The sequence below is a fragment of the Urocampus carinirostris genome, chromosome 14, assembly GCF_059441175.1.
Source record: "Urocampus carinirostris isolate Australia breed hairy pipefish chromosome 14, RoL_Ucar_1.0, whole genome shotgun sequence".
NCBI classification, from domain to species: domain Eukaryota; kingdom Metazoa; phylum Chordata; class Actinopteri; order Syngnathiformes; family Syngnathidae; genus Urocampus; species Urocampus carinirostris.
Genome location: NC_142362.1, coordinates 29,062,319 through 29,087,645, shown reverse-complemented (window position 1 = coordinate 29,087,645; position 25,327 = coordinate 29,062,319). Strand labels below are relative to the sequence as shown.

Here is a 25,327-nt window from a genome sequence, read left to right as displayed (position 1 = left end):
GTATGTAGGCCTACTGTACTTGGTATAGGTCACGTTCAGCAACTAAGTTTAACGCTAGTTTCAATTATAATGCCCGTGAACATTTTCTTCCAGTGTAAGGTTTTGCAGCTGGGTTGCGTTCCTGCTGCCATCTGCTGGTATAAAAAACAAGACACGCACTACTCAAGAAAATCATTTAATGAGGAAAAACTACAGTAAATGCGTATACAATATTTGAAAGCAAATATGAATACAGTAGGGAAGGTAATTAATTGATACTGTAGAAAAGTAAAACCTAAGTAAGTTAGTAAATGTGTCTTTGCCCAGGTTGGATATCACTTAGTCCAAGTTTAATACATCATATGTAAAAATGCAAAATCAAAATATATTTTCCGAAAGAAAATTAAACCTTGTGGATAGACGAACCATTTCAACACAAGTCAATGAGAAAAACATTGGAAGTGCAATCTCGCCACCTAGTGGCCATATGTAAAGTCATGATAAGTGTCTACTTGGGTCTTTCGAAAAACTTGTTTACGTAAACATTTTCACAAAATACGATTTTCCTAACAAAAGCAGTACATCAAGAATTTTAATAAGGCGTATTATCTCTAAGGTAACTTCACAGCTATTAAACACTCTGTGCAGCCCTTTGAGACTCTTTGTGATTAAGGGCTATACAGATAAACATGATTTGACTATAAAAAGATCAAAGTCCCTGTAAAGATAGGTGGACATCTAGAATATAAGCTTCTCTTTTTCACAATTGGTTTCTCCATCTCTGCTGTCAGTAGCAATGAAAATAAAGATACATTCGACAAACTACAGAGAATTACGCTAAACACATAGCCAAGTTTGAATGATTAAATACATCACATACTTCTGTGCCCGCAGGCTGAACAATAAACTATGGCCATCTTAACAATAAATCAAATTTCACACATAAATTTAGGCCAAAATCAAGAAAACTCTCAACAATTAACCATGCCTTTCTCATTCTTTGGACTTCAAGCATTTTCAGCATTTGACTTTATTTGGAGGGAACACATTACATACAGTTTTCCTTTGAAACTGTATTGATATTCTACAGTTAAGTCTTTGAAGTGCTTTCCGAAGTGCAAAATAAAACAACTACTGTAAATTCCGGACAACAGAGCCCACATGGTTAAAAACCTCACGTGCAAATTTAGGAAAGTAACTCGACTTTGTTTTTGTACAACCCGCACTAGACTTTACGCTGCCGGTTTAAACAGCCATAACAATGAACCCACTCACCTCCATTTCCTACATTAAAAAAAAGGCGGGGAAATGTCCGGTACAGAAAAGTAACACATTATGTGCAATTAAGATACTCATTGGTGGCAGAAGTGTAATAAAAACATTATCAAATATAACCTCAATGTACTGTGCTGACTTAAATTCAGAAGCCTTCAGTCATGCAGAGCGATGCAGCTGATCAAAAGCTCTCCCATCCCTTGCACACATGACAAGTTGATAGAAAGGAGATCAGGGGCGATTTTAAGTTCAGAGCTATGGAGGGTGCTGAGCACTCTGACTTTCTGGCTGGTTACATTTTTTTTCCATTTCACTAAAAGTGATTTAGGATCATTCAACACTGTTCCGGAGTGTCACTTCCCGTTTGTGAACATCACATTACATTTTGTGGTTAGCACTATTAAACACTGTTAACATGCCATTTACGGTTTTTACCAGTTTATTTTAAATATTTCTTATAGAGTACACACTCACACATACAGAAGAAGAAACTTGGAACTTATTAGACAATGATGCATTCTATTCAACACTTTTTTTCCACTATTAAAATGTGTTGTGATGGTTAATGAATGATTGCACTTTATTGTATTAGAATCTAATTGTATTTTACTTCAATTGAGAGAATAGAGGAACATTGCTCTTAATTTTTCCCTGTAAGTCAGTTTAGCCCACTTTGGATGAAATAGGAATCATTAGCTACTGATGGTGCCTGAATAATAAATGCTAGCTGAATTTAAAATGAATGCACGTTAAACACGTCTAGAATAATCCCATCTTTCCTATCAGTAGTGAGCACATATTGAGTTTTAGCTTTTAGCAATTTATTTAGAATTTGTATCGTCTAGCATTGCTTTATGGGTTGAATAACACAAAATTAGCAACTAGCATTGCTTTAGCAGCTGACATTCCAGACACTCTCACTAGCTTTAGGCGTCGTTGGCTACTACTAGCACAATTTTAGCAACTAGCGTTAGCAGCTTCTTTCATTTATTGTAGATGTTATGGGATTTTCATTTCAAGGAAACTTGTCTTTTTGTGCCTGTTGAAAATAAGAAATATTGCCCTATTTATCTGATTCTATTGCAATAATCTTTTTAGGTTTTCAAGAGCTTCAATTGTTTTTACAAGATTTTAGGCAGCATTTGAATAAGTTAACATTCCATTAGCCCGGCCCTCGGCTTGTAGTTAAATTTTTGATTTGGCCCTCCATGTATTCGACATCCTTGTTGTACGAGCTTCTGAATTTTAGTCGGCACAATATATTGAGTTTTGTTTTTAGAATTAAGATTGATCGCTTCGGACTCAGTCCACAAAAACGAGTGTTTTAAATGCGGCATAATATGGTACTTTTCTGTAGTAGACATTTCCCCGCAAATTTTTTTGAAAGAATGTAAGCGCTGCAGCGCCAGACAGGGCGGTGTGGCGCCTGCGTCAACGCAGGTCCCCGAATAAAGGAATGAAGACATCCGCACCATAGCTTGGGAAGGCGGCGGAAGGGACCCGGCGTGCGTCTCGTCGTTGCCGGCACCTTCACCGCAAAGCCGCATCGTATTGTAAGCTGCAGTGTTCTAAATGTAGAAAAAAAGTAGCTCCCTGTAGGAATTTACGGTATGTCAAGTTTATATTTTAAAAAATGTGCCTGTTAGCAAGCCACTCTCCACCATTAAAAAAATATACAGCAAATATCCAAAAGTATTTCCTGAGGCCGCCATGTTCAAACGGACAGGTCATCTTGTCTCCCTCGCCCGCTGCTCCCGCTCGTCTTGCTCAGCCGTCGTTTATCTTCGGTGTGGGGCATATGGGCGAGGTGGCAGCGGCTGGGTTGCTCCGGGGTCGGTGCCGGCCCCTGGTACCTCCTCAAAAAGTCAATATCGTCCTCAGCGCCGTCCCTACCGTGACTGCGTTCGGCCGCCAAGTTGGCCGAGTTTTGCTGCAGCGCCACCCTGTTGCTGAAGGGAACCGAGGCCATGGAGGTCAAGGGGTTGACGCAGTGGTTGAAGTCAGGGGGTGGAGTGCGGGGTGCAACAGAGCTGTCAGGCCCTGGTAGCGGCGCTGGGTTCCGTTCCGCCGCCTTCCTTCTGACACAAGCTCTTAAACTCTTCCAGCCTAGATAATAGAGTTCCAGCACGGACAGTGCAAGGGACACGGCGGCTACCGCCAGCATGAAGACGATGAAGATGTTCTTCTCAGTAGGACGAGACATGTAGCAGTTAACCGGGTTGGGGCAGGGTGACGCTGTGCACAGGTACAGTGCCTTGAGGAACACGCCGTAGATCAAGTACTGCACGGAGATGAAGATGACCTCCATGACAGTACGGATAAGGATGCTTAGGACGTAGGTGTGAAGGAGTGGCCCCCTAAGGCGTAAACTCCCATGCTCCCTGCTGCTCTCCCTCCTCTGCAGGTATTCCTTATCTGCCCTCATATCGGTTTCGCCGCCTTCCAATCCGTCCTCCCTCTCTTCCTGTTCCCGCCGCCGGCGCTTCTCCTCGAGGCGCACGGCGTGCACGGCATGACCCATGTAAATGAGGGACGGCGTGGACACGAAGACGATCTGCAGCACCCAGTAACGGATGTGTGCTATGGGGAAGGCGCGATCGTAGCACACGTTGGTGCAACCGGGCTGCTGAGTGTCGCACAGGAAGTCGCTCTGCTCGTCACCCCACGACGACTCGGCCGCCGTGCCCAGCACAAGGATGCGGAAGATGAAGAGCACGGTGAGCCACACCTTGCCCACCGAAGTGGAGTGCTCCTGGACCTCCTCCAGGACGTTCCCCAAGAGGCTCCAGTCCCCCATGGCAGCTCACGGGCGGCCACGTGACACCTGGGAGGGAAGAAACTTGTTAGGTTACAGTCATCCTTTGCCTTATCGCGGTCTACTTATCATGGTTGTGCTACTTCGCGGATTTTCATGGTGCGTTGTGTTCTGCATTCAGAGCAAGATGCTTTCTATCGGCAACCAAGTTGGAATTCTCCACTTGCTAAACTCTCTCTGCAGCTCCCTATTGGCTATCTGGCCCTTTCTCAAAAATGTTTGGTAATGAAATTATATATGGTTTCTGTAGGACAGAACCGGAAGGTAAATGCAGCTTTCCATAACGTCCACATAGTGGCGGCAAAGTACCATGTAAAGCGAAGTGGATTGGGTGCAAACAAAAAGTTTCATGATGTATTTCCCTTCAGCGCAGTTGGCACATGCGAGAGAAGGGAGTGTGTTGTATGAGCAAAGATTTGCCCACCGTTACCGCTCACCCAATCAAATTGCTCAGGGTTCTTGGCTCACGTTTTTGGGTGTGTACAGTTTTCTCTGTTGGTTTTCATCATGAAGTGTCTCAACATTGAACATTGAACACCTTGTTTAGTGAGCTTTCATTTAATGGGTTCCTTAGCAACATACAGACAACTCACGGTATTTTGGTGTAAAACCCTGACGGCAAATTGTAGTTTAGACTGTGCCCTATGGTTTCAGTGATGCTCCATCTTTGTATGTACCAAAATCAGCATCACTCGACTAAAAACAGGAGTGACACAGGAAATATGTGCGTGATTTGAATTTTAATCTCTGAGCCATATGTACTCATTAAAAGAGCCTTGTATGGCGCGCCAGCCATAGGTCCCCAACCCCTGGATTACTGTATTGATATTAGGGCTGCAACAATTAGTCAACATAATAGACAAATATCCATAATAGAAATAGGCGACAATGGGATTTATTGTCCACTATTGTCCTTAAGCACATTTCTTCAACAGAGCGAGGCATCTTACATGATTGTAATCTCCTCTGAGAATTGCTGATGCGCAATAGTGTCAGTCTCAAGAAAATTACGGCGTCAACATAATGTACGCATGCCAACCCTTCTAAAGTTTGGGAGCATATTAGCCTGGATACAGCAAATAAAAATACTACTCGCAAAATTTGGAAAATAGACCTTGCGTATGATAGCAGTACATCATTCCTATGACCTTTCCAGGCTTTGCATCTTCTAACAATTTCCATTATCAGTTTCTCCTTCATCCATTTTGCAGAGATGAAAATCTGTTAAAACTAAGTCTGACATTTTCAAGACCATGAAGGGCCTATTAAGGTTTTATCAGGAAGAAATTTAGATGCTTCCAGTATTGTATGTCAAAAATAGATCTTCTGGACTCTATGGCATGAAAACCATTTTTCCCATCACTACTTCAATGGGAGAAAGAGTTCTCAAATCACGCTTAAGTATACAAACGGCGCATTCCATGAAAAAAAAATGTACGCCATTTGTTTATATTTGCTTCCTGCCTTATGCCAGCATGTACATGAGTGACCGACATAAGAGGGTAAAAAGTGGCCAGCAGGCAGGTCGACTGTGGAAAAGTTTGCCCTTTGAACGGCACGTGGTGGCGAATGGGGCCTGTAGCGAGTGTCCTCAGCTTCCATCCCTTCCTCCGTCCCCAAATTCTTCTCAGCGCCTAGCCATGCTTTTCTACACTATGGAAAGTTCTTCTGGCAATGCCCCTATAAGGCCGCTGTCAACTAATGCGTTCCTGGAACGCAATTACCATGTTTTCTACACTATAAGGCGCACCGAACTATAAGGCATACGACCTAAAATAGTCTTTTGTGTTATAGTTTTCATATTTAATGCGGATGGAATTAAAAAGACTGTAAGGGTTAAGGTTGCACAAAAAATAAAAAGAGCCAAGTTTGTGCATTGATTCATCAGTTGGACCATATCCTTGATCACAGCATACAATCGCATACAATTGGATGCAAGAGGAATCAAACCTAGAAAGTAGCGTGGACTGCCCTGGATTACAGTATATCCACTAGATCACTAGGGATGAAGACTACACATGAAAAGGCATTAGGTCTAATTTCATCTTCACACTATTTTTAGACACCGTACCAAAATGTTGATGTTATTATTGGGTTGGGCCGCGAGAATATGGTCAGAGGATATCGGTCCGTGGAACAGGCTATTTGCAAAGTATTGATGAATTGCATGAGATTCTGAAATGGATGACGGTCGTCCTGAAATGTACAAATAAACGCATGGTCGAATGTAATAAAAACAAAAATTGTCAATCAAAAAGCTTAGTTTGGGCTAAGAAAAAGTGAAACAACATTCCCTCTACTCTAACATATCTGGCGCCTTGAAAAATAGTGTGACAACGAAATAAGACCTAATGCACAAGATGAATGCTACATGTATGGAATTTTCATCTTTTTATTTGTAAAATTGCTTTGACAATACACCACGCCTGGAAACGAAAACAAAACATCTTGACCAGTACTCGGAAATGGGGAAGGGGATATTCGAATGGTTCAAAGCCCAGAGACAACATGGATATGGAATGTCTCAGCTAAGTGTTTGTTTCCAAGCTCTCACGCATGCACAAGCCCAAAAATATGATCGCTTCACTTCTTCCACAGGTTAGTGAACATGTTTTCTTCCTTTATCATGTCTATTTTGAAGCAGTTTTAAGGGGGCCGGCTTGCGTAGGAGTATGTAAGGTAATTTGTAACGAGAAAGTTACTTTCAAAGTATCGCGCTGCCGCCAGTGTCAGTATCCTCAGGGGTGAAGTTACTGACAACTGTAACTAATTACTATTTTTCAGAAACGCACCCAACACCGGCCACTGCATCAATGACCCCACCAAGCCCACATTAACAAATAACCTCTGCCAACCGCCGGCAATCCCATATATCGAAGACCACACATTAAAGATGTTCTCGTCCATACTGTGGCCCGACTTGGAGAAGTTCCAGAAAACACCATAACGGAAGAAACGCCGCGGCTTACCGTTCCACCCCTACTTTCCATTTCCGACAGTCTGCCGTGTGTTCCGCCCTTTGATGAAGCTAGCTGAGGACCTCGAAGCTGCTGTGCGAGGGTAAGGGATCTAAATGACTTTGGCCATGTGTCTGCCCTCACATGCCTTCCTCACTCGCTCTCTATCAGGCATATACAGTAATCCCTCGCTGTATCAAGGTTTACTTTTCACGGTTTCGCTACTTTGCGGATTTTCAACGTGCACTGTGATCTGCATTGTGACTGGCTAAACCAGGGGTTGACAACCCGCCCCTCGGACGCCGCATGCGGTTCTTTAGCACTGCCAAGTGGCTCCCTGGAATATTTCGAAAAACTTTTACAAATTGGTACGTTTTCACAATTGGACAATTTCAAAATAATTTTCATGGGATGCCATTTCCTTATTTTGACTCACTGTTGTTCGTTGTTATGCATTATTTTGGACATCAGCAAATCATGTAGATCTCCTTGATTATACACACCCTTTGGTGCTGATCTGTTGTCTTTGAGGCGGCAGTAGATCAGGAGGTAGAGCGCTCGTCTTGGGATCAAGGGATCCCAGTTCGTATCCCGTCTCGTCCGTGTTACATGTCGAAGTGTCCTTGGGTAAGACACTGAACCCCTAATACCCCCAATAAGCAGGTTAGCGTCTTACTTGGCTGCAATACAAGGCCGCTATTGGGAAGTGTAAAGCACACTGTAAAGCACTTTGGGAAGTCATTGACTTGAAAAGCGCTATATAAATGCAGATCATTTCATTTCATTTCATTGTAACCTTGAAGATTTTACAAAAGGAGGGGGATCGGAAGAGGACCTTAGGAAGGGAGCTCCTCTCCTGGCCCTCCGTTCAAGTTCAAAATCCTTTATTTTGATTGTCTACTAAGGTTTAAACTTAATACAATTTGAAAATAATGGGGGTGGGAAGTATATATATATATATATATAAATATATATATATATATATATATATATATATATATATATATATATATATATATATATATATATATATATATATATATATATATATATATATTTAATATGGTTTCTGTACTGTGGGAGGACCAACATGACACATTTTTAACCTTTTGCTGTAAAAATGTGTAGAATAACTACTACATGTAAACTAAGGGGGGAAACTGTAACTACAAGACGGGTGGGGAGATTCGTTGGTTTGAGTTCACGGGTAGGAAATGACGGGTTTGACTGTGGCTCTCTTACTGGAATCAGGTTTTAAAAACATGGGATGCAGATACATGATGGCAACAAAATATCATCTGAAGTGTATCGTGTCCTGAAACAATTCCATACCTGTCAACCTGTACGGTTTCTTTGTCTATTGTTTCCAAAACTTAGTTTTAATTGAATGGAATAACAAAAGACTTTGAGGAAGGTTGCAAGCGAGTGCATAGGACAATAGCAGGAGTTGGAGCCTGGAAAGGGACTTGTTCTTATCAAACAACCGCCGGGCTTTGTTCACTTTTACTTTCCGACAATACACGTCACTAAACAGACTCAGTGATGAAGCTAGCCCTATTTATTACAACTCGGTGGAAAAAAACACGTTTTCACTTCAGGTCCACGAAGATTGCCACTGACAAGACAGCTGCTATACCACATGAAAATGTGCAAGTTTTGTCTTAGAACTATCTTTTAATTCATACAAAAAAATCAATTCTATCATACTGTAATACTATACCAAGTACGCCAAAATCCATGTGCATTGTAAATAATGCAAATAGAAAACATGGCCATCTTGAACCTGAAGATGGCCTAATGGGTACAAGCAGGTACTTTTACAAGTACTATAATTTTTATAAAATATAGGCTATTTACAATACTTGAACATGTATTTTTGTAAATAATTAATCTGCAGGTAACCAGAAGTCCCAAAGAAAAAAATTTACAACAATTTTCTAAACAATTAACTAAATTGAGTATTATTACATTAATATTTATAGGAGTATTATTATTTACAGAAAAACAATAATTTGAGGAGACGTCATATAGTTCTACAAAATGTAATATTTTTATAAAAATATAAATTTGTCATTACAAAAAAATATTTAAAAGTGATGTGCGTAGTTTGAGGTGTCCTTAAAAAGTTGAATTTGAAATATTTTCTCTATTAACTTGTCAGGACCAGAACCTTCGTTCTGGTCCTGACAGGACCCACTTGTGTGTGTTTCTCTTAGTTTTGTTTGGAAGAAGGGAAAGGGTAGTATAAACGATCCGTAGATCGTTGATCGTGGGTAGCAGGTTACTCAGACGCGGAAGTGGTATTTCCGTGGCGAGCGAAGGCAGTGTGGAGAGCGGGGAAAAAACAGATCGATGGCCGGGACGGGGGAGCAAAAACTCAAGTCAAGTTCAGAAAAGGGGTCGGAGCCGGGAATCAACCAGGAATCAGGACAGGAGAGAGTCAGGGTCGAAAGGCTTGCCTTGCGTGGGCTGAGGTTCGCAGAGAGTCTGACAACCGGTAACAGAAAGCCGGGGGTTTAAAAAGTGGCAGGGAGCCAATCAGCGTCCGGGACTATGGGCGCCAAAGGAGCAGACTCAGGTGCCTCGCATCAGTAATCATGACATAAGTATGTGTTAACAATTGTGTTCATAGAGCCTTTATATATTATTTTTCTCATTGTGCCTTCCTGCTTTTAGCTTACTCTTATCAGCGGGGTTCCGGCCACCAACCCATTAGGCTGGAGGAAAGGAAGGGTTATGGTTATCTGGGGATTGAAAAGCGATTTCACGCTCGTGCTCGTTGTTTTCTTCTATTCTAGAATGAACATGGTCAAATTAAGAAAAGGATTGTTTCAAATACTGTCATGATTACTGATGCGGGGCACCTGAGTCTGCTCCGTTGGCGCCAACAGCCGTGGACCCTGACTGGCTGGTGACCTCTTTTTAAACCCCACCTTCCTGTCAACATTCGTCAGATCGTCTGCAAACCTTAGCTACACGCAAGGCAAACTCTTTTGACTCCTGACTCTAGCCTGCCCTGTTTTCCGTCTGATTCCCGTTGCCGACCTCTTTTGAACCCGTTTATGTTTTTGCTCCTCCGTCCCGGCCATCGACCTGTTTTTTTCTCGCTCTTGACATTGCCTTCGATTGACACGGAAGTGCCACTTCCCCGTTCCCGGCGATTTGCTACCTGTGACCAACGATCACCAGATCGTGGGTGCAAGCCCTTTTCTTCTTCTAAATAAAGCTGAGTAAAACGAACGCAATTGGGTTCTGTCTCGGTTCCTGGTCCGTGACAAATACAGTCCAAATGCCAACCTAAACCCCCCAAAAAGGTTAAAAAAAAGAAGAGTTTATTCAAGCACAGCTAAGAACGTCACGTACTTGCACGCGCCACACAAGTAGCTTGACAGAGGCTGCAATGATGATTTTAGCCAGAAGATGGCGTCAGCAAGTAGACCATTTTCTAAACACCCTTAAATAAAACATCGTGTAAAATGATTAGATAAATTAAAGGGACAAAGTAATAAGCAAATATACACTTTCATATAAACATGCCTTTTTTAACTTCTCGTAGGTGAAGAAATTTGTATCATTTTTAACATGTGGATAACATATAGGGAGCAGACATGATTGTCCGCCATCTTGCCACTAAAGGCACACCTAAAAACCAAATACCTTGTGAAAGGAAGGGCAAAGAAAAAAAAAAAGAGAAATTGAGCTTTTTGACCACTTTGCGTCTCTGTAGTTTATATTGTTCCTTTTGCTTGGTAGCACTTGTCTTTGGTGTTCAAATATTACACAGTAACCCTTTAATAAAACAACATTTAAGGACAAAATAATGTTCGATGAACTAAAAGTTTAAAACATCTAATTTGATTATTAACCCTAGATCGAACCTGATTGCCTGGGGGCAGAGCCAAAAGAAACATTTTCTCCTATTTCTTCCCGCATCCTATAGCTAACCCTTTTTTTGTGGCACAGTCACAAAGCAACCATCCAGTGCACGACGGACCTGCGAAGTATCACCGCTGTCACGTCTATTTACAAAGTGCGTTGGCAGGCTAATGGAGGCGTAATGGACGATGGGCACGATACACCTAAAGTGCGAGTGGTGCCACGTACAAGTGGCACAAACAAAGACCCGACAGGACCACAAGCTTTTTCCACTCGGTGGCCCATGGAAATTTTCTTTTCGTGTGGTGCGGCCTTGATTTATGAGAATCTAGATATAGAGTACAGACACCTCGCACTTACGCGCTTAGGTTAAGGCTAATTCACTGCGTGTGGATTTTGAATTGAATGGAATTGTCTTTATTACAGTAATCCATCGCTGTGTCACTGTTTACTTTTCGCCATTTTGCCTATTTTCTTTTTCAGCAATTATTTTTTCTGTATTTCAATTGGCTAAACAGTCCCCAGGCCTTTTTTCTGCCTGTGTCTCTATTTTTCTCTCTCTCTCTCTTTGTCCTTTTTCTTTTGCTATCTTTCTCCTTTTCTTTCTTGCTATTTTTCTTTCTACCTCTTTCTTTTCTATCTTTACTCTTTCTTTTCTCTTGCGGTGTCTCCTTTTTTTGCATTTCTTTTTCTCTTCTCTCTTTTTCACTCAAGCTTTCTTTTGCTCTCTCTCTCCTGCCTTCTCTTTTGAACTCATCACTCTTTCTTTTTCTTTTTCTCTCTCTCTTTTTTGCTCTGTCTCTCTTTCTTGACTTCTCTCTTTATTTCTCTCCCTTTTTCACTCCGTCTCTCTTTTTTCTCTCTCATTCTTGCATTCTGTTTCTCTCTCTTTTTTGCTCTGTCTCTTTCTTTTGCTCTTGCCTTTCTCTCCCCGTCTCCCGCTCTCTCTCTCTCTCTCTCTCTCTCTCTCACTTTCTATCTCTTTCTTTCTCCTTTTTCTTTCGTCGTCTTTCTCCTTTTCTATCTCTCTCGCTCTCTTTCTTCTTTTTTGCGGTGTCTCCCTTTTTGTCTTTGTTTTTTTCTTTTGTCTGTTTTTCTCTCACACTTTCTTTTGCTCTTTCTCCCTCACCTAAACCCTTTGAACAACTGTCTTTCTATCTCCCCCCTATTATTCACACTGTCATTCTTTCTTTCTTGCCTTCTCACTCTTTCTCTCTTTTTTCCACTCTGTCTCCCTTTCTTTCTCGCTCTCATTCTCGCTTTCTGTCTCTCTCTTTTTTGCTCTGTCTCTTTCTTTCTCTTCTGCCTTCTCTCCCAACCTTTCTCTCTCTCTCTCTCTCTCTCTCTCTCTCTCTCTCTTGCTCTGTCTCCCTTTTTCTCTTTTTCTGTCCTTTGTCCATCCCTCTTTTTCTTTATTAGTCTGGCCCTGTAAGAATGATTTTTCTACCATGTCGCTCCAGATCTAAAATTAGATTGAAATCCCTGTATTGTAGAAAATATGAAAACAAAATACATAAAGGTTTTTACTTGTCGGTTTTGAATATTGTGAGTTCTTTTTCAAACGCAACCCCCGTGAAAAATGCGGAATTACTGTACTTTAATTAATAATTATCTTTATCTATAAAGTGAAATGAAAATCACAATAATGAGGAAGACAAATTACAAAATTACACAACTCCATTTAAGTGGGAGTCAAGTGAAAAAACTGGCCACGATTGTGCTTGTAAACATCGAACAGAGATATTGTGGGTACATTTTAGGATACTCAAGTAGAAAATGTTTAAAGGAAAATTGGTGAGTATTTCTACCTGGAAGACAATAGTGTTTTGACTGCCTGATGAGCGAGAAAGGCTGATTTATTTCTGGCGTTATTTGACATTCTCTAGAGGGAGCCACGAGTGCAAAGTACAAGCGACTGCACTCATGCAGTAGCCACCACCTTAGATGGCAAAAATCTCATGCCGGCTATACAACGCGCAGTATTTCACATTTATTGAAGGCGTCATGTGCTGCTCAACATGAAAGCCATGCTTTAAACAAGTGCAACCTCCAGGAGTGTTGGGGCTCATCTTGTTTATTTTAGGAACTTTCCATAGTTTTGTGTTAAATGAGATAACTTCTCAAATGAGTGTCAATCCGGTTGTAAAATAGGAAGCTAGCAGCTGCTTGTTGTCACTGCCTTGATAGAATTTAAATCGTCTTTTGTTAACCGGGGCTTATAAAAATAAGTTTGATCTGTGAAGTTGTGACAAAAACGACACAGCTCCTTTCTGTTGATACTTTGGGATGTGCTTGGCCAGCAGGATGGGGCGATTCCGGGATATTTGGTGTCGATCCGATCTAAGTACAGTAAATACAGGGTAGTATTGATCAATACCGAGCTGATGCTGATGCTTTTTGCATGGAAATCTATCTATGAATAATTGAACCCCTCCGCCCCTCGAGTTACTTTATAATTAGGATAAAATAAAAACAAAATGGGTCTAATTTTTATTAAATAACTACAATGCAAAGGTAAACAATTATAAAAGAAATTATATCCAAAAAATTGTATTGCCGTGGTTCGTACAACTTGTTCATGGCCAAATTCAAGCACCCTTTAAACACTTTTCAAAACCGATTTTTCAATTTCTCCAGTACCTGGTATCTTGGTACGATGCACCTGTACGGGGGAATGACACTTCACATGACAATGTCATACAAATATCATACAAATCACCGCATACTCAGTCAGCTCATTCCTCAAGAACTAAGAAACTCCTCTTTTTCTCATCTTATTTGGTGGTTAGAGTCGGCGTTTGTACTGTAACTTGAAACAGTCCTTTTATCTTTACTTTTACTATTTTCAAGCTACACTAACAAAGAACCCCGGGGATGAGAGTAGAATCAGCCCTCCCCCTTCCCTTTTCTGCTTCAGAATGTGATGCGAGTCCAGACACAGCAGCACTAATAGTAAGATAAAAGCCAGGTGGGGGAAAAATTATTAAGGTTCTTTGAACTCAGTTGGGCATTGTTAACATATACTGTAGTAGAGAATATATTCTACTTTCAAGAGTCTCATAGGGCTGCACAAACCAAAAGACTGTTACAGACTACAGACTATTATTACACCATCCCCTGATCTAAAACCCATATAAGGGCAAGGAAAAACACAAAAACTTCAACATGAGGAAAATGAAGAAAACTTGAGAAGGGACTGCACATAAGGTTATCCCCCCTCCAGGATGACCAGGCTGCAATGGATGTTATCAAGTCAAGTCAGGTCAAGTCATTTTTATTTGTATAGCCCTAAATCTCGAAGAGTCTCAAAGGGCTTCACAGATTATTACACTATATTACACATAATAACAATACATGGATATCATCAACAGGAAATAAAAATCATTCATAAGCTATAGAATAGAAGTGTGTTTTAAGCCTAGATTTAAACAGGTCCACTGAGGTTGCAGATCGAATCTCAGGGGGCAAAGCATTCCACCTTAAACGACGTAGCCCACCTTTAATGTATTTTATTTTTAGATCTTATTTTTTGTATCTAATTTTTACAAAAGCTCTGAGAGAAAAGTGGAATGTTTTCATCCGCGATTTTGCCTAACCCAACCTAGACCCTACCTCTGGCGGCCCCCAAGTAAAATTGAGTTTGAAACCCCTGATTTCGACAAATTCAAATGGGAACACATTTTTTGTTGATTTGTTCACTGAGTTCTATGCTTGGTGTTCGTCCTATTGTTTATCTGCGCGCTGCCTATTATTAACCTTTGAAGCGTGCCGGGAGTCCCATCGTTGTAAACTCTGCAGCTGTTTAACAGCTCGGCTGCAGGGGTGGCAGGGAATATTTCAAGCCCGGTGCCAGGACGGCCATCCACAATGAGTGTGTTTTATTTAGCAGCCCGGTGGCTCCGTCACTTAAGCGTAGTTCAGTGAGTTGTAGGTTTAGGACGCTCGCTTCCTTACATGGCCGCCTGGATTGTCATAAACCGTGCATGCATCACAACAATCTACTGATGGCGATATTGTTTAGCTGATACAGCGGTTCAGAGGTGCTCGGTTTGGACCTATGTGGGGAAGCCTTATTTGGGGACTTAAAAGAATAGTCCAAATTAATCTGCTTGGCAATCAGTCAAGATTAATGAGTGGTACCTTGAATAGAAAAAAAAACCCCCGTACTACATTTTTAACTCTTTTTTAAACTGTTTTTAATTCTGTGTAAACTGTATAAAAAGGTCCGAAGATGTCCTTTAAAATAAGGACAGCAGGAGGGTCTTAAAATCTTTATTCTTCATCTGAAATATATTTATTAAGTAAAATAAGAAAATATACTTAAAATAAACAAAGATTATCGGGCCATTTAGCATATTTCTCTCTATTTTCCATTGGATGTAAATGCCAAAAATATGCTAGTTTACATGCTGCATTTGTTAGCACATGTATGATAAAAGTGTTAGCGTGTACTGTTCTATTTCAGTATACTGCGCTATTTTTACGAATGAGATTGGTTCTTTTTCAAATACAGTTGGTTGGGCAGTAACATGCAGACTTTTTTAAAAAATGCTAACCAGGTACATTTTAGCACATTCAATGCCAGTGATGGCGTTAAAGTACCATTCTACTGTAGATGGGCTGGCCATGAATGAGTTTTAATCAATTTTAAGAGTGCCTGTTAAAGAGGGATGTGACAATTCAGATTTAAGTCAATTGAAGCAAATACAGTTTTTTTATCGTATTTAACTAAGTTGTATGAGACAAAAACAGGATTTTTTGTGTACAATGTGAATAGGGATGGTTCACCAGTGCATATTTTTTTCTGATACTTAAGTTTAACAAGCTCTCAAGATAAAAAAAAAGAATAAAGAAATAAATGAAATGCATTCATTAATGCCTAAGTTCTTGTTGATACCAAATTTATCTTGTTTAGAGTGATGTTACAAAATTCAAATTTAGGTCAATCGAAGCAAAAAGTAGACCCTTTGAAAAGTTATGTCATTTTATTTAATTCTGCCATGTGAGACATAGAGCCCAATCCGGCCTCTTGGATCACTTAATTCAACAATCTGTGCATTTCTGAGTATGTCATAAACAGGGTTGGGTAGGGTTACTTTAACTTGATTACTTTCAATTACTTTTGGATTACTCCAATACCAAATATGCTAATAAAAGACAAAAGAAACTAAATATGAATAAAATTATGACTCACAACACGTGGTTACCACTTTCTCTCCTGGCTTTGATCTCCGGCAAAACTAACATAAAATGCGACAGAAACAAAATGGAAATAAATCCAAACAGCTTGCCAACATCATTTTTGCCGTTCCTTGTATTCCGTTACTCCCGAAGCCTGCACAAAATTTAGTAAATTTATTCATATTTAGTTTATTTTGTCTTTTATTAACATATTTGGTATTGGAGTAATCCAAAAGTAATTGAAAGTAATCAAGTTAAAGTAACCTTACCCAACCCTGATCATAAAAAGCAAGTCTGTAGCACGTTTCTATCAAAGGTTATAATTTGTGTTTAAAAATTCAAATCAAATGCTAATTTCTGCCTCTAGAGGTAAGTGAAGGTTTAAAAGAGCTGAAATCCAGTTTGGTTTCATGTTAAAAACAACATTTTGCAGTATTTACTAAGCTTGGGCGGCACGGCAGCTGCTTAGCTCACAGCCCCACAGTGCGGAGGTCCAGGGTTAGAATCCAGCTAGCACTGTCTCCCTGTACAGAGCTTACATGTTCTCCCTGTGCCTGTATGGGTTTCCTATGGGCACTCCGGTTTCCTCCCACATTGCAAAAACATGCGTGTCAGGTTAATTGGCTGGTCCAAATTGTCCCTAAGTGTGACTAAGTGACTAAGTTGTCCGTCTCTATGTGCCCTGCGGCAGGCTGGCATCAGTTCAGGTTGTCTCCTGCCCACTGCCTGAAGTGGGCTGGGATGGGCTCCAACTACCAAAGTGAGGATAAGCAGCGCAGAAAATTTACTAAGCTTCAGTAGGCCAAGCTTAGAAGTTTGATCTGAAGTTGTTTCCTGCTTCCTGCTCTTATTTTGTATTTCTTTTTGATTTATTTCAAAGTAATTTGACAAGTGAGGCAAGTATATTTCCATTCATAGCTCCCACTTGTGTTTGTTTATGTTTGTGGTGAGTTGGTTAGGATATAAAGATGCATTTATTCAACTGTTGAATAAAAGAAATTGTTAACACATTTAATGCCGAACACTAAAATAATGTATTCCCATTGTTTGTGAATAAATGTGCTCTGCGTGGGAAAGATCCCTTATCATCTGCATTAATAATTTGTAGGGTAGGTTACAAATGTAGGCTGAATGATAAAGCATAATTCTGAAACACAAAGCTATCACATATTTTTACCGATCCGACCCACCTGAGAATATAAAGTGTGGGGCCAAACTGAGCCAAACTGAGTTTGACATTGTCACGAGAGCGGGGTGGCGTGGAAGGGGACCGGACCAGAACGGAGGCAGGAGGCATGAAGGGAGAACTCAAATGCGTTGACGATCCATAGGTTTTATTTAATAAAATAAAAGTCGCCCAATACTCCGAGGCAAAACAGAACAATACAGAGTTCCTCCGGCACGAACTCAACGGGACATGGCATAACAGACTAAAACAGGACAAGGCATAACAGACTAAACAGGACAAGGCATAACAGACCGGGACTGTGAAGAATGAGTAGTAATGAACCCGCAACCGCAGAGCCCACCATGCAGTCTTAAATACAGATCCACCATTAGTGGAACTGCTTTCAGCTGTTGCCCAGGGGGCGGGGCAGACTGGTCACCAAGGCGACCGTGACAGAGCCCCCCTCTTAAGGGACAGCTCCCGAGGTCCCAAAAAAGAAAAAAATTACAACCTCACGCCCCGGAATGGTTCGACGCTCACGATTGGGGCAACCCCGCTCCCTCCTCCGAACACGCAGGAACGGGGAGAGGCAGGCGCCATCTGCGTCGGGCGGATCGGAATCGGCGCTCGGCAGGGGGGGTCCGGCGGGCAAGCTGGACAGGGGATAACAGACAGGCAAAATCAGGGCAGAATCAGAACAGGTAAACAGGACAGGCCTCTACAGAAGAGTCGCACTCAGGTCAGGCCTCTACAGAAGAGTCGCACTCAGGTCAGGCCGATGCAGAAGAGTCGCACTCAGGTCAGGCCGATGCAGAAGAGTCGCACTCAGGTCAGGCCGATGCAGAAGAGTCGCACTCAGGTCAGGCCTCTACAGAAGAGTCGCACTCAGGTCAGGCCGATGCAGAAGAGTCGCACTCAGGTCAGGCCGATGCAGAAGAGTCGCACTCAGGTCAGGCCGATGCAGAAGAGTCGCACTCAGGTCAGGCCGATGCAGAAGAGTCGCACTCAGGTCAGGCCGATGCAGAAGAGTCAGACTCAGGGGGGAACAGATTCAGAAGAGTCAGACTCAGGGGGGAACAGATTCAGAAGAGTCAGACTCAGGGGGGAACAGATTCAGAAGAGTCAGACTCAGGGGGGAACAGATTCAGAAGAGTCAGACTCAGGGGGGAACAGATTCAGAAGAGTCAGACTCAGGGGGGAACAGATTCAGAAGAGTCAGACTCAGGGGGGAACAGATTCAGAAGAGTCAGACTCAGGGGGGAACAGATTCAGAACAGACAAGACAGGACAGGAAAGACTGAACAAAATCAGTACAGGGAGACTCAAGGCAGGCATGGGAGTCGAACAGGCAGGCATGGGAGTCGAACAGGCAGGCTTGGGAGTCGAACAGGCAGGCTTGGGAGTCGAACAGGCAGGCTTGGGAGTCGAACAGGCAGGCATGGGAGTCGAACAGGCAGGCATGGGAGTCGAACAGGCAGGCTTGGGAGTCGAACAGGCAGGCTTGGGAGTCGAACAGGCAGGCTTGGGAGTCGAACAGGCAGGCTTGGGAGTCGAACAGGCAGGCTTGGGAGTCGAACAGGCAGGCTTGGGAGTCGAACAGGCAGGCTTGGGAGTCGAACAGGCAGGCTTGGGAGTCGGAGTCGGACTTGCACGCAGGGGAGAGGGAATAGCAGGCAATCGGCACGGGAGTCGGGCAGGCAGGCGTCAATTCTTCCTGGGACCCCATTCGAGGCACAGCAAGGGCCACGACGGGCGGGGCCGTGGTTCGAATGGGCAGGGAAGGCCAACTCAGTAGGCGCCTGCCAAACTGCGCACTCCAGCTCTCCCCAAGTCGCGCTGGGATCGTTCGCTGAGTTCAATTGTTGGCGGGTTCATTCTGTCACGAGAGCGGGGTGGCGTGGAAGGGGACCGGACCAGAACGGAGGCAGGAGGCATGAAGGGAGAACTCAAATGCGTTGACGATCCATAGGTTTTATTTAATAAAATAAAAGTCGCCCAATACTCCGAGGCAAAACAGAACAATACAGAGTTCCTCCGGCACGAACTCAACGGGACATGGCATAACAGACTAAAACAGGACAAGGCATAACAGACTAAACAGGACAAGGCATAACAGACCGGGACTGTGAAGAATGAGTAGTAATGAACCCGCAACCGCAGAGCCCACCATGCAGTCTTAAATACAGATCCACCATTAGTGGAACTGCTTTCAGCTGTTGCCCAGGGGGCGGGGCAGACTGGTCACCAAGGCGACCGTGACAGACATGCCTTATTTAACTCAATGTATTCACTTGTACGTGACAGGTATAGTATTTGTTTGCATCAAAAATTTCTTAAGTTACTCTAATTTTTGTATATTTAACTGAGCCTAATTTGTAAACCCTGAGCATTAAAAAAAACAACAAGAAATACAAGATTGAAATGCATTCATTCATGCTTAAACTTCCTGTTAAATCCATCTTTTCGAAACCAGAAAAAGAAGAGACAGTTGCTAAATTAAAAGGAAAAAAAACATAGAATAAATAGGGCCTTGATAAGTTTGTGCACAAATCCCAGGGTGTGTTGCTATGAGATAATAAAACAAGCGCGACATTGTAAATGCTAACATAATGAAGAAGTACTAAATGGTACTGTATAAAGTTGTTCACTGGACATAGTTCATAATCCCGCAAGTTAGAAAACTATGTTCTCAGTACTCAAACACTGATTGACAACTAAACAGTCTTGGGAGCTTTACTGAAAAAAATTTTAGTTAGTAGTTTTGCCGGAGATCAAAGAGATCAAAGCCAGGAGAGAAAGCTTACCACATGCTGTGAGTCATAATTTTATTCATACTTAGTTTCTTTTGTCTTTTATTAGCATATTTGGTATTGGAGTAATCAAAAAGTAATTGAAAGTAATCCGGTTAAAGTAACCCTACCACTAACACTGCTAAATACAGGGTTTGTACACATTTTTCATGGCCAAATTCAAGCACTTTCAAAGACAATTTTCCAATTTCTTCAGTTCCATTAAAAGGAGAAATCCGGTGTAAAAGGAACTGTAGACCTGCTGTTTGAGATCACAGAGTGCTGCCTGTTAGAAAAAGAACCATAAAATGTGTTCAACCAAATACTAAACCAGAAGCTATCATTCACTGAATGGACCTTAGCAAACGTGAATTATATTGAGTTTCTGTGCCCCATTCCATTAGTGTTTACAGATGTCTCTGTTTGGTCAATGTTGTTCTTTTTCTTACCGACAGCACTCGATGACGTCAAACTGTAGAGAAAGGAAAGTTAATTCTTCTAAGGTTTAACTTTTGTGTGAACTTCTACTGTAAATACGAACTTGATATCAGAGCAACTATTTTTATTAATTTAACTTACTAACATAAAAAGGCATTTTATTTGTTAATTACTCAATATGGACAATTGTGTAGACCCTATAAAAATAGCGTGTTTTCTTTTTAGTTGACTTTGATCACTAAAATAATGTCGCTATCTTGCTGCTTTCACATACTTTCTGGTTGTTTAAGTGTGTGATGCCGTTAGGTAGACAACAAGAGCTGCATATAAACTCACATGAGGTCTGCTTCAACAATGCTTTTTCAGCTTGGCTATGTCACACTTGTAAGGGGGTAGGGCAAGTAGGGGGTTATGAGGCTTCACATGACAACGCCATACAAACTAATGCCAGCTTCTGCTAACCCTTTAACGTTCCGAAGGCTTGCCGGCCGGCCATCAGACTGTTGATGAACAAAGACCTGATGCGACCATCATGATGTCACCAGTCATTAAAATGTGTCATGCCACATATCAACGGAAAGCCTAAACTCTTGGAATGCAGATACGATGACCATTTCAAAATGTATTCATCACAGAAACATCACAATCGGTCTGTAACAGGATAACTGAAAACTATAAATAATAATTAATAATAATAATAATAATAATAATAATCATAATAATAATAATAATAATAATAATAATAATAAAGCCGACATAGCTCACCAATCACGTGTCATAGAAATCAGCTGATTATAGCATTCCCCGCAAATATGGACTTTTTACATCCAGGACCATCCGGTGTATCCAACCGTGTAAAATATTTACTCCAAAACACACGATAATGCCGACCGACAAAAAAATTCTGCCTAAAAGTGTACGTTTCTTTTTGCAATCTGTCTGTTTCGACACATAATTCCCGTTTACCCAAAAAAAAGACTTGTAAAATGTTTTCCAATACGGCCATTAGCCTCTGAACTTTTGATTAACACATTTTCAGCCAATTACAGGCTTTTTCCACAGTCCACAGCCAGCATTAGTCTTGAAGGGCCTGTATTGATAAAACGGAGATCGCCACCTTTAGCTTCAAATATCTTTAGCCTGTAGTAACCAAATCAAATAATTATTGACACATTGGTTAGCCAATAAAATGCTGAAAAGAACAATACGAGAGATGTAAAAAGTGTATTTATATTAGATCTCAAAATAAACGTGCCTAAAACCACTCCTGGTTCATTTTTACAAAACATTAATACACGCAAGTGCACAATAGTAGGGAAGAGAAATCAAACATTCACAACTCTTTCAAAATGTCTAAAAAAAATGGCCGGTGTAAAATACACAGTTGCAGAGGTTTTATTGGTGTAAACTGGTCGTCTCTTGAAGGTCACTTTTAGAAACGCCTCGACCTAACCTTTTGTTTTTCAGATTGTGATCAAATTTGACAAGATAAGGCTTCAAGGTATCATCTCACCTGTTTTCTAGCTTAGAAGCCCAAGCTACACTCATCTGCAGGCATTTAATAGCAAAAATAACGCGAGGATAAAAACCTTATATTTCTGTGTGTTCCAACTCAGATTACTCAATGTTAGTAGCACGTGCAGTCATTACATCAGTTTGGGACAAAATTTAAGAGTGTTAGCTTTCAAGAGAGACCAAAATTGTCTATATTCTTCAAATGGTTCAAGAAAAACATTCAATTTACTTTGGGTACCCATTGGGTTGGGATAATGGGCCAATTTTACAGGAAAATTAAGCCACCAGAGAGCAGGGTCATAGTCACTTTTAAGCAGACTATTTTAATTTTATCTTTTTATTTAATGTGTGGTCGCAAGAATTTACAAGCACAACACCCAAAATGTAAGCATTTTTAGACCTTGAAAACACAACATTAAAAAGCAAGCATTTTTAAGAATTCCAAGCACCGGTATGAAGCCTGTAAATAGTTATGTATAGTTATTCACTTGACATCGTATTTCATTTCTTGAGTTAAAAAAAAATAATAATAATAATAAGTACTGAAACATTAATATACAACTAAATGCACCCTTGTAACCTGTCAGTATAATTTACCTGTTTTCGTCTTGAAAACTTATTCCTGATGAGGCTTCTGGGTTATCGTTCTTAGTGGCCCCTTCCTTCTTCTTCTTTAGCTTTGGCCGTCCCGGCAACAAAGTCCTCTTCCTCACAGGGGGTATAAGAAGAAAAAGACGGGAGGCGGCATCACACCCACTTAGCCAGTGATCACCAGAAGGCCCACCCTCACTCCTCCTTTGGCTCTCTCCTCCTTTTCCTCCAACCCCAACACCTCCAATCACCCGCTTGCCCGCAACAAATCCACACTCCTCCTCCCTCCCGTTTTCCTCGGCACCCTTTTTCCCTACATCCCTGGTGCTCTATTTTCCGCCGGCAACGGGAAGGGAAGTGACATTGTTTGCTGGAATTGACGGCAGTTCCGCTACCACGGTGGCCTTCCATAGTGGACGTGCTTTCTTGTGATTTGTGAGGGCACAAACATTCTTAAAATTACCGTATTTCTTGCACTATAGGTCGCACCGGATTAAAAGGCGCACCTACCTAAATTCTTGTCATATATTTTCATACACAAGAAAAATAGCCTGGTGTTGATGGGCCGATGGTAGATTGCATTTGGCTGCTTGGAGTGGTCAGTGGTCGGGAGCTGAAGCACTCGATTTGGCCACTAAAGGTCGTAGGAGTCCGCACGGAAGCAGACAACATGAAAGCAGATGTTGATTGCTTTTGTTGGTATTTACTTAGGGTGCCTTGACTTGAAACCTAGATAAAAACACTACCAGAAGCCCAAAGTACAACTGTGTACATTTCCCCAAAAATAGTTCAGCCATTTTGGAGCTTATGAATCACATACAAACATGCGCGCACGCACACACAGGCACACACACACACACACACACACACACACACACACACACGGGAATTGAGATTTTTAAAGTAGTTTAGATTAAATTTAGATACATAGATTAAATAGGGCGCACTGGACTATAAGGCGCATGAAGGTAAAACTACAAGAGCCACCGTCTGTATGTATTTGTATATAATTGTTGCACATTTTATACATTTACGGTCTATATTAGTGCAATGATTGATTAGTCGTTAAATGTCGCTGACCAAAATTGCAAAATATTGTAGGCAACGGGAATCGGACCCGCGCCACAGCTCGGTAGCCTAGATGGTATGGCGCCTGCTCCGAGACTGGGAGGACGCTGGTTCAAGCCTCGGCCGAGTCATACCTAAGACTTACAACATTGGTACCCATTGCCTCCCTGCTTGGCGCTCGGCATTAAGGGTTGGAATTGTGGGGTTTGGTCACCTAATGACTCCCAACACAGCAGTTGGGTCTAAAAACCCGGCACCGATCGAAGGCGACGAGTCACATCGATAGCTTCGCGTGACAAAATGATTTCTGGTAGATATCATGTTGATGGTTAATACTGGCTGAATAATAATAAATAAATAAAAAGAATACCAAAAGCTAACCACTAGACCACTATTATTACCAATAAATATGAAAATCCAATAAATTTCACCTCATTATTACGCAACTTTTTTACAGATTGAGAAACAATGCCAATTTGAGGTTTTTAGGTGCACGTTATAGTCTGGAAAATATGGTATTTCATTCAAAACCGACCATATATTTTCAAGGCATGTCCCAAGGCCCAGCTTATTTACATAGTAAAGGACTCACAAATTCTTTTTTTTTTTCAAATAGAAAGTTAGAAAAATCAAAATAGAACATAAAGTACACTAAAGCCTTGCGGGCACCAAGTTGGGTAACAATGTATCGTTTGAGAGGAAACTTTTGCTGGAGGACATTGGAGTGAAATTGGAGACTTTATGTCTCAACTGGTCCAGGGATAAAAAAAAAAAAAAAACGGGCATTCCAGGATAGTTGTTGGAATTGGTAATGATTTTCCCACAAAGGAATAATAAAAATTTGAAAAACATAGGAGTGGTTCGAAGGTCGAATATTTTCCGAAATTTGTTCTCCATTGCTGAGGGTGATTACGCATCTCTTTTCATTGCTTTAAAGTTTTGTCTTCTGGGAAAGTACCCATGATGAGTTTTTGCTCAGCATGATCTGTGGCTAAAAGTCACTTATGTAACTTTGACGTTGGAAGGGATACCATGATTCTTTTCATTTGTAATCATGAAAGAAAGTCAATAGAAATCAGATTTGATCATAACCCCTGGCGATTAAGGGAAGCCTCCTTGACACAGAAAATGATTTCGACTTTGCATAATAAAAAATATTTGAGAAAATAACACTTTAAGCTACTTTTGTGTTAGAGACTCCATTAAATAGGCTTCAGTTGGTGTAGTTGAGAAGAAAGCCAATATCTAATCCAACTAAGATGATTAGTATCAAACTGTGGTATACAGATGAGTGGTTTTCAAATGAAGCCATGGGGAGGTAATGTTTTAATTTTTAGATCATTTTAAAGTCATTTTTACTTGAAAATACAACATAAATTTGATCAAATAGTTAAAATGCTACACTCAAAAAACAATTAGATCAAAATACATATTTTTAATCAAATCTAAATCCATACTGCTTTAATTTGTACCCCAATTGGATTGTTTCATACATACAGACGCTGCCCTACTGGACGATCGTTCGTAAGTTGAATTTGTTCGTAAGTTGCTTCAGTGCTATATTTTGTATGTTTAGATAGATGGATATATAGATATATATATATATATATATATATATATATATATATATATATATATATATACAAAACTCAATTCCAATGAAGTTGGGAAAGTG

The 25,327-nt window shown here is 41.1% G+C and overlaps 1 protein-coding gene across 2 annotated transcripts; it reads right to left on the bottom strand.

Annotated features, from left to right (window-relative positions):
- Positions 1–256: 256 nt before the first annotated feature.
- LOC148353130 (gap junction alpha-5 protein-like) lies at positions 257–22,693 on the bottom strand. Of its 2 annotated transcripts, none has more exons than XM_088352746.1 (2): positions 22,591–22,693; positions 257–4,078 (listed from the first exon to the last, which is right to left on the bottom strand). In XM_088352746.1, the coding sequence occupies exon 2, from the start codon at positions 4,049–4,051 to the stop codon at positions 2,969–2,971; it is 1,083 nt and encodes a 360-aa protein (XP_088208872.1). In that variant the 5' UTR covers positions 4,052–4,078; positions 22,591–22,693; the 3' UTR covers positions 257–2,968. The 2 variants fall into 2 exon arrangements, with proteins under 2 accessions (XP_088208872.1, XP_088208873.1); XM_088352747.1 differs by lacking the exon at positions 22,591–22,693 and adding an exon at positions 10,390–10,482.
- Between the last annotated feature and the right edge of the window lie 2,634 nt (positions 22,694–25,327).

Bases quoted from the DNA above. Each gene is read 5' to 3' on its own strand.
- LOC148353130 (XM_088352746.1), bottom strand. From the start codon at position 4,051: ATGGGGGACTGGAGCCTCTTGGGGAACGTCCTGGAGGAGGTCCAGGAG.